Genomic DNA, 13259 nt, shown 5'->3' with positions numbered 1-13259 from the left:
ACATCCCCAAAGTGAAAAGGGACATTCAAAGTAATGTTTTATTATGTGAACTTTCACATCAGTGCTTATGTAACAAGCTTATGAAGTAGGGGAGAAAGGAATAAAAGAATCCAACAAATTACTTAGTACCAATAAGGTGGAAAAGTAACTGTGCAAGGAAGCAGCAGCACTTAGATAGGTCTCACCAGATCTGAAGCACAATATGCCTCATGAGGAGATCAAATTTAAGCCCATTTAGAATTCTCTGCCTGTGTCCGAGCTCCACCAGCAGGAAAATGTGGAGAGCAGGAACCACAGGAGGGATTCCACAGATGTCAAAAGACACAGTGGAAGGAAAGAATGGTGGAATACTTGAAGCTCGTGTATGTAAGGGCTCCTGTCCCTGGTCACGGGCATCCCTTGTTCTGACTTCTTGCTCTATGACCCCATTTACCATCTATTTGGGGCCTGGTTACAACAACGAACAGTAGACTTTTCATTTGAAGCACATTTCAAATCCTAATGGCTTCTCCTCCAAGAACCCTTTTTTAAATTATTTCCCCAACATTGTCATAATCAGAAGTCATTCCTTGCTCTTTCAGTTATTGTAGGAAGCCACTGCAAGGACCCCCAACTACAACTTCTGTGACTAGAAAATTGCTTTTAAAACTATTTTTTTAAAAAAATCAGGCAGAAACATAGTAATTAGTCTTGAGGAGGGGACCCACCTCATTTGCTTCTGTATGTCCTCATGTCTGTTGCTAAAGAAAATATGAAAAAATATCATCAATTTATTTTTCAGGAACTTTAACATTTGGGCCCCAGTTAATACTTCACATTACCTTTTTCTTCCAGGAGCCTTGGCTGCCAACGTGTGACTCTGCACAAGAACATGTTTCTGACCTACATTCTGAACTCCATGATTATCATCATCCACCTGGTTGAAGTCGTGCCCAACGGAGATTTGGTGCGCCGGGACCCGGTAAGCTCTGCATGGTTTTGTTTTCAATTTTATTTGGAGAACCTAGTACCTGTAAATAATGAGCATGCTGTTAATGCTATTGACATCTGCAAACATATGTACTTCTTGAGTTGAACTTTGCATTAGCAAAGCATTATCAGTTCTATGTAGTTCTTGGGATTCATTGTTACATGCTATGATAAAGGACTGGAATCATTGAGTCATAAGCAAATGAGAATCATACAACAAGGCTATTGTACAAAGGCTTGGGCCAGTCACCTCAACTATAAATACTATGCATTTACTCAAATGAGTCATATAAATATGTTCTGTGTCTGCATGCTTTGAAAAAAGATCTATTCTGACATAAGAAAATGAAAAAGAATTTAGGGGTAATGAATACACCCATGAAACTCATGCCCATAAACACCATCACAACAAGAAAATCTAGTCAGGGTCCTCCTTCTATAAAAGTATTACAGAGAACAAGAGAATTGAAATCATTTAACTCCATTACTGAGAACCACTCATAACGTCCTTAGAGTTGTTAATAATAATTCATATCTGTCTTCAATCTTCTCTTTTTATCTCCAAGGTAATATTTTTCCAGATGGTTTCCAAATATGGTTGTGCTTCAGAATCAACTGGGGGAATTTCATAAGTGTTAGACAGCCACTGTCTACAAGGTGCTAGAGTTCAGTAGCTATGGGTGGAGCCCAGGAAAGCACCCCAGGTGTTTCTCTCTTGCTGCCAAATTGGGAAATCATTGACCAATTGCTGGGTGAAGAAAATGAGCTGGCAGAGAAGGCAAAGGAGGAGGAACATGAAGGCTCTGCTAATTCATTCAATCAGCCCCAGATATTACAAACCACCAAAAATTAGAACTAAAAGAGATTTTAGTTCTCATTTTACAGATTAGAGATCTGAGGATGGAAAGGCCAAGTGATTTACCCTGGATTGTATGACTGATATAATTCAGTAATTGCAGGGGGAACAAGGACTCAAATCCACTCTCCTTACTCTCAGTTTTGTTCTTTCCTTTGCATCCTAATGATGTGTCTCTAATTATGAATTGATGAGGGCTTGGTAACATCAAACTAGTTGATTAGGTTCCCAAATCTACCAGATTGGTTTTAAAGCAATTGAATCACTTTGGTGCTGTGATACGAAACAACCATTTACTTTCCAAAATTTTTTTTATTTATAAGCTCAGTGTTCAGATAATGTATAATCACTGTTTCTACCATTTAATAATCATTTGATCCTTAGCAAATATTTTCATCTCGAAAACTCTGCAGATGCTTCTCTGCATCTCCTGTCTTTCTTAAATTTCAACCCAAAATCTTTTCCTTATTCATTAATGGCCTGCATTTTAATTGATCAATTCAAAACAATTTAATGATGTAATGATTTCTGGCATTGCATATGAAATTGCCAATATTTCATCATTTTTGTTGTATAAAATTATGTTTCATTCTAATACAAGTTGGGGACAATACACTGGGGACTGTTACCTTGCCTTGGCCTGAGCTGACAATGGAGGGGAAGATGAAGGAAGCTAAAGACCAAGGAGGGGTATGGTTGAAGGATGGCCTTCAGAAACTCAAGACTTCTGCCTCCAAACACAGCCAACCTATAGTAATCCCCGAAAAGGGACGAGGGAATAAACACTCTTACCTCCCTGTCCCTGCTGAGGGTTCTATTAACTGAGCTCAACCAGAAACCAGAGAGCAAGGAAGCCCTGGGGGAGGCATCCAAAACCACATCTCTGGGCCCAGGGCTGTGGGAGGGGAGGAGAGTGCATCTGGAAGCTCAAACTGAAGCTATCAGCACACAGTGAATGGCCATGGAATATTTTCATTTTTGTTTCCCTGCTTAACTGTGTTATGCAAGCATCTGTAGATAGCCTCATCTTTCAAAACTGGCATTTGACAGTTCTGCCAACCCAATGACAAAAATGCGTGAAATCTGCCCAGAGCATGCATCCTGCTTGACAGTGGCATGGCATGGGAAAGCAGCTTAATTTGGCTTCTAATGGATCCTCGGTGTTAATAATTTTTGCAGTGTGAATATATCCGAAAGGCATTAGGATCCATCTTTTAAAACCATGACATCTGTTATCAGAGACAAAGTCCTGTCTTACCTGAAGAATAATGTGACCAAATGGGGTTTATTTTGATGAGTTTTTCTTTTCCAGTGTTAATTGATTTAAATAAAATTTATCTCACTTAATTTTATCCTCACAAGACCTCAGTGAGAAGGATATTATCCCTATTTTTAAAGCTGGGAAACTGAGGCTCAGTGAAGGTAAGTGTCCCCCATACTGTGAGTACTTAGAAATGGAATTCAAATATGGACCTGTCTCACACAAGACTGTCTCTCTTTCCACCACAGTCTGTCTTTATTTCCTTAGGAAGATACATGTGATAAAAGAAATGGGCTCAGCCATTCCAAAGCAATGAGTGTCAACAATTAGTGAAACTGACCCCCACCAAACTTAAAATAATGTAGAAGCAATTTTCTAAGTGAAGAGGAGCCAAATATTTGGCCTTCCATTTTCCACTAAGGTTGGAAACCCTGAGAAAGTTACCACCTGTAGGAAGTAGGCCAGGAAATGGCACTTCAGTTATTGAATCATCACACACTGACCTGGGAGCAGTGCTCAGTCTATTCTGAAGTACTATAAATTCACAGGTAGATCCTCTCCTGCCTCACACTGATACCTCTTACCCATTCACCATCCCTAAACATGAATCCATTGTCATGTAGAAACAGCCCCACGTGTCTTACAACCATACAGGTGGGATTCAGACATATTTTAACCTATTCTTGAGTGTGCTGTTCCCCCCCACACACCCTCATGGAAAACAAAGGAACAAAAATCTAGATAGTTTTCTCTGTGCACCTACAAGAGGAATCCCTTTCCACTGAGGCTAGACAAAATGAGAATGGGTCACCAGATAGAACTCAACTTACATGGCAAATGAAGTGATGTCATGATGTGAGAACACGCTGTGCCCTATTTCACATTCCCAAATGTTTGTTTCTTCCATTAGACAAAATATGGAAACACAGGGCTCTCACCAAATACATGTGAATATAGTGTCGGCTAAAACTAGCTGAATCGATGTTGAAAATTAGTTCATGCTTATGAATTATGAAGCATACACTTGACTCAGGAGGAAAATTAACTAGTTTTAAAAAATAACTAATTTTTTTTTTTTAAATCTAGGGTTTTTTTTTAGTACTTTCTCTATTTGAACAGTCATTATTTTTCATCAAAAATTTTGTTGACTCTTTTACCTAACCTTCCATATATAAACAACATAGGACAGCTCTCTCTAGGCAAGTGAAATTAGTCCAAGAAAAGGTAGCAAAGACTCCTAAGTAGACCTATTTTGTGCGTATTCTATCATAAAGGCATTCAAAGAAGCCCAATTTCTTGAGTCTTTTCTCATCTGAAAGTTTAAGTGGATTGTAGTTGAAGCAATACATTTGGGTATCAAGAAAGAAGAAATGTCCCTGCTGTGATAAACTTGAATATGAAGAATAAACAAGAGGGGTTGGGGCTGTGGCTCAGTGGTAGCGCACTTACCTGGCATGCGTGAGGCCCTGGGTTCGATTCTCAGCACCACATATAAATACATAAATAGATAGATAGATAAAGCTCAATCAACCACATATATATTTATAAAAAAAAGAAGAAGAATAAATGAGAACTAGAAAAGACTTAAGTTTTTCTCAAGCCCTACCTCTCTTAGGAGAAAAATTCTTCAGATGTAATAGTATCCAAAGACTGAGAATCCAGTCATCCATCAACATTAAGTCACATGCAGAATCATATGTTTAAAATTACTTTAAATTCAGGGTTTAAAATATTACATTCTTCTTGAAAAACTGACAATCCAGAGAACATTTGATTAAGGTCCTCCCTAACCAAGAAAAATAAAAACAAGAAAGAAAACACAAGAGACAATCAATCAATCAATCAATGAAACAGTAGAAAGTTTTGGAAAAAGGAAAGTTATTTGACATTTTCAGTTTATAAATATTAATTGAAATTGCAGCTAATGTGAAAATATAACCATAGGCATAAATTAAAGAAAAGCCCACTCATCAGCAGGCCATCTCTGAATTAGTTCTATATTGCCTTTAAAGAAAAACAAAATACTTAACTTTTAAAGTCATTTTCCCTCCTAAGCAAACAAAAGCAAAGAGTTACTTTTTCATATTGACCCTATTCTCAGGTCACTGAATCAGTAGTTAAGAGGCACAAAGCTTTCTCTACTCAATACCAAAGGGAATATATTAAAAAGAAAGCTATTTCTTGAAGTGGGAGGCTGCCTCATCCCAAATGTTTTTGCACTTCTTCTATGAGAGTTTTATTTTGTTGAGGGCAAAATAAGAAGAAAAAAAAAGAGAGAGAGAAAGAAAAAGAAGTGTCCTCAGCCCTCAGTGGGGAATCCCTGCGGGGTTGAGGTTCCTTCTGCATCAAAGTAGTCAGTTTTTTCTCTCAGAAGCCTTTGGTCAGGCATATTCTCTCCTGTCTGGCCAAGGATCAGAATCTTATTTCTCACATTCTTCTATTTTATTTTTTTTTAAGTTAAACTCAAAATAACTTCTGGAATAAATAAGGACTGAATAGATCCTCAGTTTATTGAGTGATGTGAAAATTGCCCATTGTCATTTATGTCATTTGAGTATTTCATTTCCATAATATCTAAAATTTCATTTTCTTGTTCTATCTATTCATTTGATGATCTTCATGTAGAGTCAGGATGAAGAATTAAAAGCATTGTTCTTGCTGCATCTAAAGGAAGCTGGCAGGATACTTGTCATTTTCTAGAAATAAATGTGTCTCTGAACTTTTTATCTGGGTATGAGAGGGACAATATGAGGAGATTAGTTTTTCCTAGGAACCTGAGCACTTTGTACCTCAAAAGCTGAAACAATCGAATCGAGTTACATTTTTTGTAGCTTCTTGTATAAGTAAAGCCAAATGAGTTCCAAGTTCTGAAAAACAACATGAATTTCTTATAGCCCTCATTTGTTCAGAACAGTTGGACCACCCGACAAGGCCATGGCTTTATCCTAGATCATCACAGGAAGATCAGGTTGGAAAGAGTGGCTGCAAGTGAAGCGCTAGAGATGATGAATTCCAGGGTGAGAACTAGACATTCCTGCCTGGCCCAAGGGAGGCTGCTGGAAGGGAGACCAGATAAATGTAGATGAGGCAACCAAGATGGCAGTGCTTCTGAGATGAAGGCTCAATGGCACATAAAACATGATTGGCATTATCTATTTCAGTAGCCTGTGAAGGGAAAAATTGAATTCGGATTAAGAGTGTATGATTGACTTAGGGGCAGGGTGGGGAGAATAATGCCAAGACATGGAAGTGGAATAAGGTATTCTCTGCCATTTATTATTCTTCACTTACATGTCAAAACCAATAATGATTCTCCAACTTTATGATTAAAACTTAAAGTTTGCTATGTGAATACCCTACTATCATAATTTTCACATAATGTTACAGAATATATTTTCTAGTGGCTCATTATCTAAAAACAATTTAAAACAAAATGGTGATGGCTAACTAGCTTCTATCTAGCAAAATCTCTCACAGGTTTAGGGCTATGATAGAACTAAAAAGTGAAGAGAATAAATGTGAGGAAAATAAATCTCAGATATGTGTATTTACTTAGGTTCAGAATTTGGCTGACCCCACAACCATGTGTGTGCAAAGGAATCCAGATCATAGCTAAGTCTAAACTACCTGAACTGAGATTCACATTACCAACCTCACAGGAAATAAGCCTTTGGATTGATTTATCCAAAGTAAGTTCCTACTAAAACAAACAATAGGAAGAAAACTTCAAGGAATATAACAGAATCTAGATTGTATAACATAACATTTACAGTATCCAGAATACAATTCAAAATTATCAGACATAAAAATTTTGTTTTAAGAAAACAGTACCCATCACAAGAGAAAATACAATTGGGATAGATCCTGAGTTGGCCCAGATGTTAAAATTAGCAGACAAAAATTTTAAAGTAGCTTACCTCAGCTATACCTCAGGTTGTAAATAAAAGACAGGACACCTTAGCCAAAAAATAGAAATCGCTAAAAAAGAACGACCTGGAAAATTCTAGAACCAAAAAATAAAGCAGCTGAAATTTAAAAGTAAATTACACTAGATTGGCTTAATTGCAGAGTAGAGATGACAAAGGAACGAGTCAGCAAACCTGAAGATAAATCAATAAAAATTACTAATTTGAAGAATTGAGAATACAGGAGAAATAAATAGAGACTCAGGGAGTTGTGAGGCGGTGCTTAAAAATCTAAAATACAAATGTTTAAGACCCCATGAGGAGAAAGTAAAAAATAGCCTAGGGAAAAAATCTGAGTATTTAACAGCACTACAGTTCTTGGTGTTCTGATGTTTCAAGGAGGAGCAACAGAGGGTAAAGGAAACATTTAATTAACAATGCCAATAACTGCTCCCTATTATCTTAGGTCTTGAATGATCAATTTTGTTGTCACTGATGTTGTTGTGATTGTGGTTGTTGGGAGTTAAGCACAGCTAGATACCCGCAGGTTGTGGTTCTCAACCTGGGACATTTTGCTCCCTGGAGGACATGGCACTATCTGGAGATATTTTTCATCGTCATGACTGGGTGGAAAATGCTTCCGTAATTTACTGGATGGAGGTAAATACTGCTAAACCCTCAACGATGCATGGGGCTGCCCCTCACAAGGAAAAAATGACCTCACCCCAAATGTCAATGCTGTCTAAGTGACAAACCCTACTCCAGAGTAACTAGGGAATAATTTAAGATATTCTGTTTTGCAAATTAAGATATGAATGTTTCTATACAGATAACAATATGTACTTAATTTGATACTCCAGTGGTGTGGCTTCCAAATCTGCATTGAGTAGCCAGGGAGAAAGCTATTCTAATCTCTGTGCCCAGCGAGGGTTTGACAAGCATTTGGATCCCAATGTAGAAAACAACACTCCCATATGAAAACTAAAGCAGGAACATCACCTGTGTTCAACATCAGCTCCTAGGCCATGCATGAGACCCATCCTTGTTATTGCCAAAGAGAGATCAGCAACACCAGCAGATTAATAGACTTCAGGAGCAGCATTAAAAATGCAGGGATTATTTTGCCTCATTGACCAGAGGGGAGAAAAAAAGTGATAAAAACCATGTGACAAATCCTTGCATGTTCTATGATATTAGATGGACTGCAGGAAAATGAACCTGTTTAGTCTAGCAAGTAGCAAGATCCCCAGAATATACTGGGGAAAGAACATTTTTCAGGACTTGGCTTTCATTGGCCCATATTGCTGTTTACATGTATCATCTGTGATCTGTACAATATCACTTTGATTTGTTGATATAGAGGTGGCACATGTTGTCAGAAGCTTGGGGACACTGCTTTGTAAACTGGATATAGACACTTTGGCTCACATTCGCATTTACCCTCGGTTCACGCCAGATCTTTACCTGTGACTTCCACTGAGTCTTCATTTCTTCATAACAGGTGAGCTGCAAGATTCTGCACTTCTTCCACCAGTACATGATGGCCTGCAACTATTTCTGGATGCTCTGCGAAGGGGTCTATCTCCATACTCTCATCGTGGTGTCTGTGTTCGCTGAGGGGCAACGTCTGTGGTGGTATTACCTTCTGGGCTGGGGTATGTATTTCGTTCAGTTGAGTTTTGAGCCAATTTTGCTTATGTTTAAATGTATACAGTTTTCTAAATAGACTTAAAAATAAAATGTACTTTTAAAATGAACAAATCGAATTTATTAATCTCCCTGAAAAGAAGATTCCTCCAGAGAAAGAATTATCCTTACCCTCACCATCTTTGGTGGGAGGAATAGGTTGCTACAGATCTCGGGGCCTAGAGGAAGAGGAAAGAAAAAAAAAACTGCATGAAGGAGAGAACATGGCTAGAGGAAATTGAAGAACACAAGGAGTTAGAAATGTGGAGTCCATACCCCTCTAGATTAAGGTGGAGACACTCTCCTTTCTATGACATAAAAGCATATATGCCTCTTTTGCTAATTCTAAAATGTGTATGTCAGAATAAATGCAGAAAATGAGTTTTTGTTTCTGAACTTGATGGGGAAGTAGTATGTTGGAGCTGCTGTGAATAGCACAATCATATTTTGGGTGAACAGTCCAACTTAAAAATTATTTCCGGCCAGACATTTAATTAGTGGTCATATTGAAATACATGCTTCATGAGTTTGGAAGCTGAAGTTATTCCTAGGTAAAACTCAGTTTTTTGAGACCTTCTCTTTTTTCCATATAATTCACAGAAAATAAAAATGTGTGGGTTTAATTCTCTCCAGAGATGAATATCTTAATCTGATGATAATAACAAAATAACTTTCTACAGATGTTTCAATCAAAGTATTTTCTATTGCACATAGGTATAACTCAGTAAAAGGAAAATCATTTTTAAGAAAAATCACAACTTTGAATTTCATTTATAGAATGAAATGTATTTTTAAAAGATGTGATCTGGAAGACCATGTCACCAGTAGCTATCTCCATTGTTCTGTTTATATTCAAAGGTGTTTCTCACTAGTACTTTTGAGTTTAGGGAAGGAAGTGACACAGTTGTCTCCAGTTAAGGTCCTACAGTAAGAACTTGGAGGACAGGGGCTACATTGGCTTCTCAGGAGTGTTTGTATTACAAGGAAACAGGGTCAAGGCACATCATATAAACAGATAGAAAAATGAGAACCTAGAAGAAATAATGTGACTATCAAGTAAGACTTTAGAAGCAATTAAATTACTGCTCCCCCACACTGCCCAAGTGGCATCCCTCCAGTGTGACCCAGCTCCTGTTCATGTGAGAGCCTGGACTCAGTTAACAGTCATCAACAAAAATCATCATCATCAAAGACCTAACAATGGTAGTAAGAATCCTACTGTATGTTTCAATGTTCCTGCTATGTAGGGCAATTTGTGAAAAGCTTTCAATTATCTGGAAGCTCCTAACCAAATTCTCTGAAAGCGCATGTTGTTCTAACCAGGAAATTTTTACCTGCTTTGACCAAAGATAATCTGTGCACAAACATCAGGGAAGTATCTTGACAGACACACTAAATTTGCTGCTGCATTTTGCAAGTATGTGACCATCTTCCATGCAACTGGAGCTATAGCATATGGCCAAGGAATCAAGTGTGATTTGTACTTTTTTACATTTTAAGGGTTCCCGCTGGTGCCATGCACTATCCATGCGATTACCAGGGCTCTGTACTTCAATGACAAGTAAGTATGAAGGTGGTTTTTCAGCTAATAAGTACATAAATAAAATGCATTTGGGCTGATGTGTTCCCTTCCTTTTCTTCAGCTGCTGGCTGAGTGTGGACACCCATCTGCTTTACATCATCCATGGCCCTGTGATGGTGGCGCTGGTGGTAAGAACTGGTTTTTAATCCATTATTAACAGTGCTATCTGTTTGTTGGGATTTTTGTGAACATACTTCTATGTAGTACTTCAAAATAAGTACAATTTAGCTGTATTCTAAAATGAGGAAAACAATTTGGTTCTTTAAAAAAAAAGTCTTTTATTTATGGGGGAGAGGTTACCCTAAGCTCTTGTTTATACACACCATAACAACAATGTTGATGTATTTTCTAAGAATTCATAGCTAAATGGTCAGTTGGAGATACATACTGAAAAAAATATTGAACATATGTTTGGTAATTAGATATGTGAATAAGAGGAAAGGATATCCTTGACATCATACCCAATACAAAATATAAATTCTAGGTAAATTGTAGGTTTACATGTGAAAAACAAAACAATGGCTTTTAGAAGACACCTTAGGTGAATGTCTTCATGAGCTTGAGGTAAGAAGAGATTTCTAAAGCAGATACACAGACTACTTAAAGAAGAGATTGATGAAGTTGACTATATTTAACTAAGATGATATTTAGAGAGCGAAAAGACAAATCTTAGAGTTCAAGGAGAGAGTTGCAATATTCCAGATAAAACCCAGAAATTTTATGAAAAGGTGCTCAAACTCAATAATCTTCAGAGAACTGCAGATTAAAATGAGGATGGAATAACACTACACCGTAACCATGGCTGCTGTTAACACCTGGCCTACCATACCAAGTGTAGGCCAGGGTGAAGAGCAATAATATTACCACTACTGCAGGGAACATAAAATAAAACCATTAGGGGTGTCTTATAAACATACTCTTACTGTTTGAAAGGTGATTCTACTACTGGGTGTCTATTCAAAAGAAACGAAAATATCTGCCCACACCCATAATTCAAATGTGAATGTTCATAGCATCTTTATTTGTGATACACAAAGAGTAGGAACAACTCTAATTTCCATCAACAGGGAAGATAAACAAATTATCTATACTCTTCTCATAATAGAATACTTGTACAAAGAGTAAAATGAGTGAAATGCTCAAATACACAACATGGACGAATCTCACAGGTAGTATGTTAAACCGCAGTGGCCAGACACAAAAGAGGACTCTCCATATGATATTTCATCCCATAATAATATAAACCAGTGGTTTCTTGAGGTGGAGCTGGGACAGAACTTTCTGGGGCTATGGAAATGCTCCCTGTCTTTGGAGTGGTGGTCACACAGGTGCATACATTTGTCTAAAGCTCTCCAATGTTTGCTTAAAACCCACATTTTATTTAAATGCTGATTATAATTCCATGGGGTTATTTTCTTTAAAATGTTACTTATAAAAGAAGACAAGGTTAGCGGACTCTGCTACATACAGACTTTACGGATACATTTTTCAGTCCTCACTTTGCTTTCAGTCAAGTAGAGGTGGATAAGGGGGACATCTTGATAAAGAAAGGACAAGATGGAGAGGTCTTCCCAGGATGTGCTGTGACATGAGATGGCAACACATCAAGTGTCGTCCACAACTCCTTGTGTACAGTTTATAACATCTAAATAAGGAATAGATAGCCGCATTGCAGTTGAACTTCATGTATTTACATGTACAGGGGAAATATTTTCTCATTTAAGGAAAAAGGTAAAAGAGAATATGAATACAGATCTGAAAAGAGTCTGGTTACCCATATTTGTAGTTCAGGAAGCTAAGCTAATTATGTGGCATCTCGGCGATCTCTCCTGCTCTCCACACTGGATACATGAGAACTGGGGACAGTAGACGTCTTTAAATGAAGGTGTCTACATGGTTTTCTCATGTTCATATCTTTGTAGGTCAACTTCTTCTTTCTGCTCAACATCGTCCGGGTGCTTGTGACCAAGATGAGGGAAAGCCATGAGGCGGAGTCCCGCATGTACCTGAAGGCTGTGAAGGCTACTATGTTCCTTGTGCCCCTGCTCGGAATCCAGTTTGTTGTCTTTCCCTGGAGGCCCTCCAACAAGGTGCTTGGGAAGATCTACGATTACCTCATGCACTCTCTGATCCACTTCCAGGTAAGGCAGCCAATAGCATATTTATTAGGTGACTTGTTCACCAAACTTCAGAAGGTAATCTTTTTTTTTTTTTAAAGGCATTTGTTTCCACTTCCCATGCCTGCTCGCCTGTCACTTCCAGGACCCACAAATGGCCCCACCTAGGCAGCTAATCACACACATAATTGTCAGACCTTCCTTTGATAAACAAATGTTGACTCAGGGGTAATGAGGAGCAATGAATTTGTACAGAACTGCCTCTGCTCTTTCACCTTCCATTTGTGAGGCCATGTCAGGAATCCATTCTTGACAGTTCACTAGCTATAAAGGAAAGTTATGTACAGGGGTCTCCTCTTGTAGGAGATAATGGAGGTGGCTCTCAGGGACTGTTCTAAGCTGTCTAAAGTCTGCAACACTCAAAGGAATGGCTGTTGCATTTCCATTCACTCTGCCCAGATTCACAGTTCCATTGAAGGTGTACTGCTAGGTATTTTGAGAACAAAGTAGTGCATGAAGGGGTCAGGGTAGGGGTCCTCAGGCAAAGGAAATTCTACTTAAATTAGTTTTATTTTTTACTGCCAGGGTTTAATGTGAAAACAACTGAATTTTATTGAGTTAAAAGAAAGCATAGGGGTTGTTTTAATAAACTGAGCTGTTGTTTGGGCACAAGGAATCTTCTGAGCAGTTACCAGGGCCTTAAAGATTATCTAGTCTATGTCCTTATTGGAAAGATGAACTTGGTTGTGAGTACTATGACAATTTCAGGACACAGGTTGACAGCCATGCACTCTGATATTGGTGTTTGCAAAAAAATTTCTCTACTGAACCCGATGATCTCAGCTTTTACATTTTTAAGTACCAAGTTCTTTTCAAACCCACT

General features: G+C 38.0%; 1 protein-coding gene across 2 annotated transcripts in view; it reads left to right on the top strand.

The window, feature by feature from the left end:
* The window catches only part of Calcr (calcitonin receptor), a 45592-nt gene that overhangs the window by 24847 nt on the left and 7486 nt on the right, over positions 1–13259 (top strand). For both annotated transcript variants that reach the window (XM_076861226.2, XM_076861217.2), the window contains 5 exons: positions 835–961; positions 8493–8646; positions 10178–10238; positions 10321–10387; positions 12182–12400. In XM_076861226.2, coding sequence (XP_076717341.2) covers positions 835–961; positions 8493–8646; positions 10178–10238; positions 10321–10387; positions 12182–12400 — 628 coding nt within the window. The remainder of the gene's footprint in view (positions 1–834; positions 962–8492; positions 8647–10177; positions 10239–10320; positions 10388–12181; positions 12401–13259) is intronic.

This window comes from Callospermophilus lateralis, chromosome 1 (assembly GCF_048772815.1).
Source record: "Callospermophilus lateralis isolate mCalLat2 chromosome 1, mCalLat2.hap1, whole genome shotgun sequence".
Classification (NCBI taxonomy): Eukaryota; Metazoa; Chordata; class Mammalia; order Rodentia; family Sciuridae; genus Callospermophilus; species Callospermophilus lateralis.
Note: the sequence above shows the minus strand (reverse complement) of the source record. Positions and strands in the feature narration are given on the sequence as shown.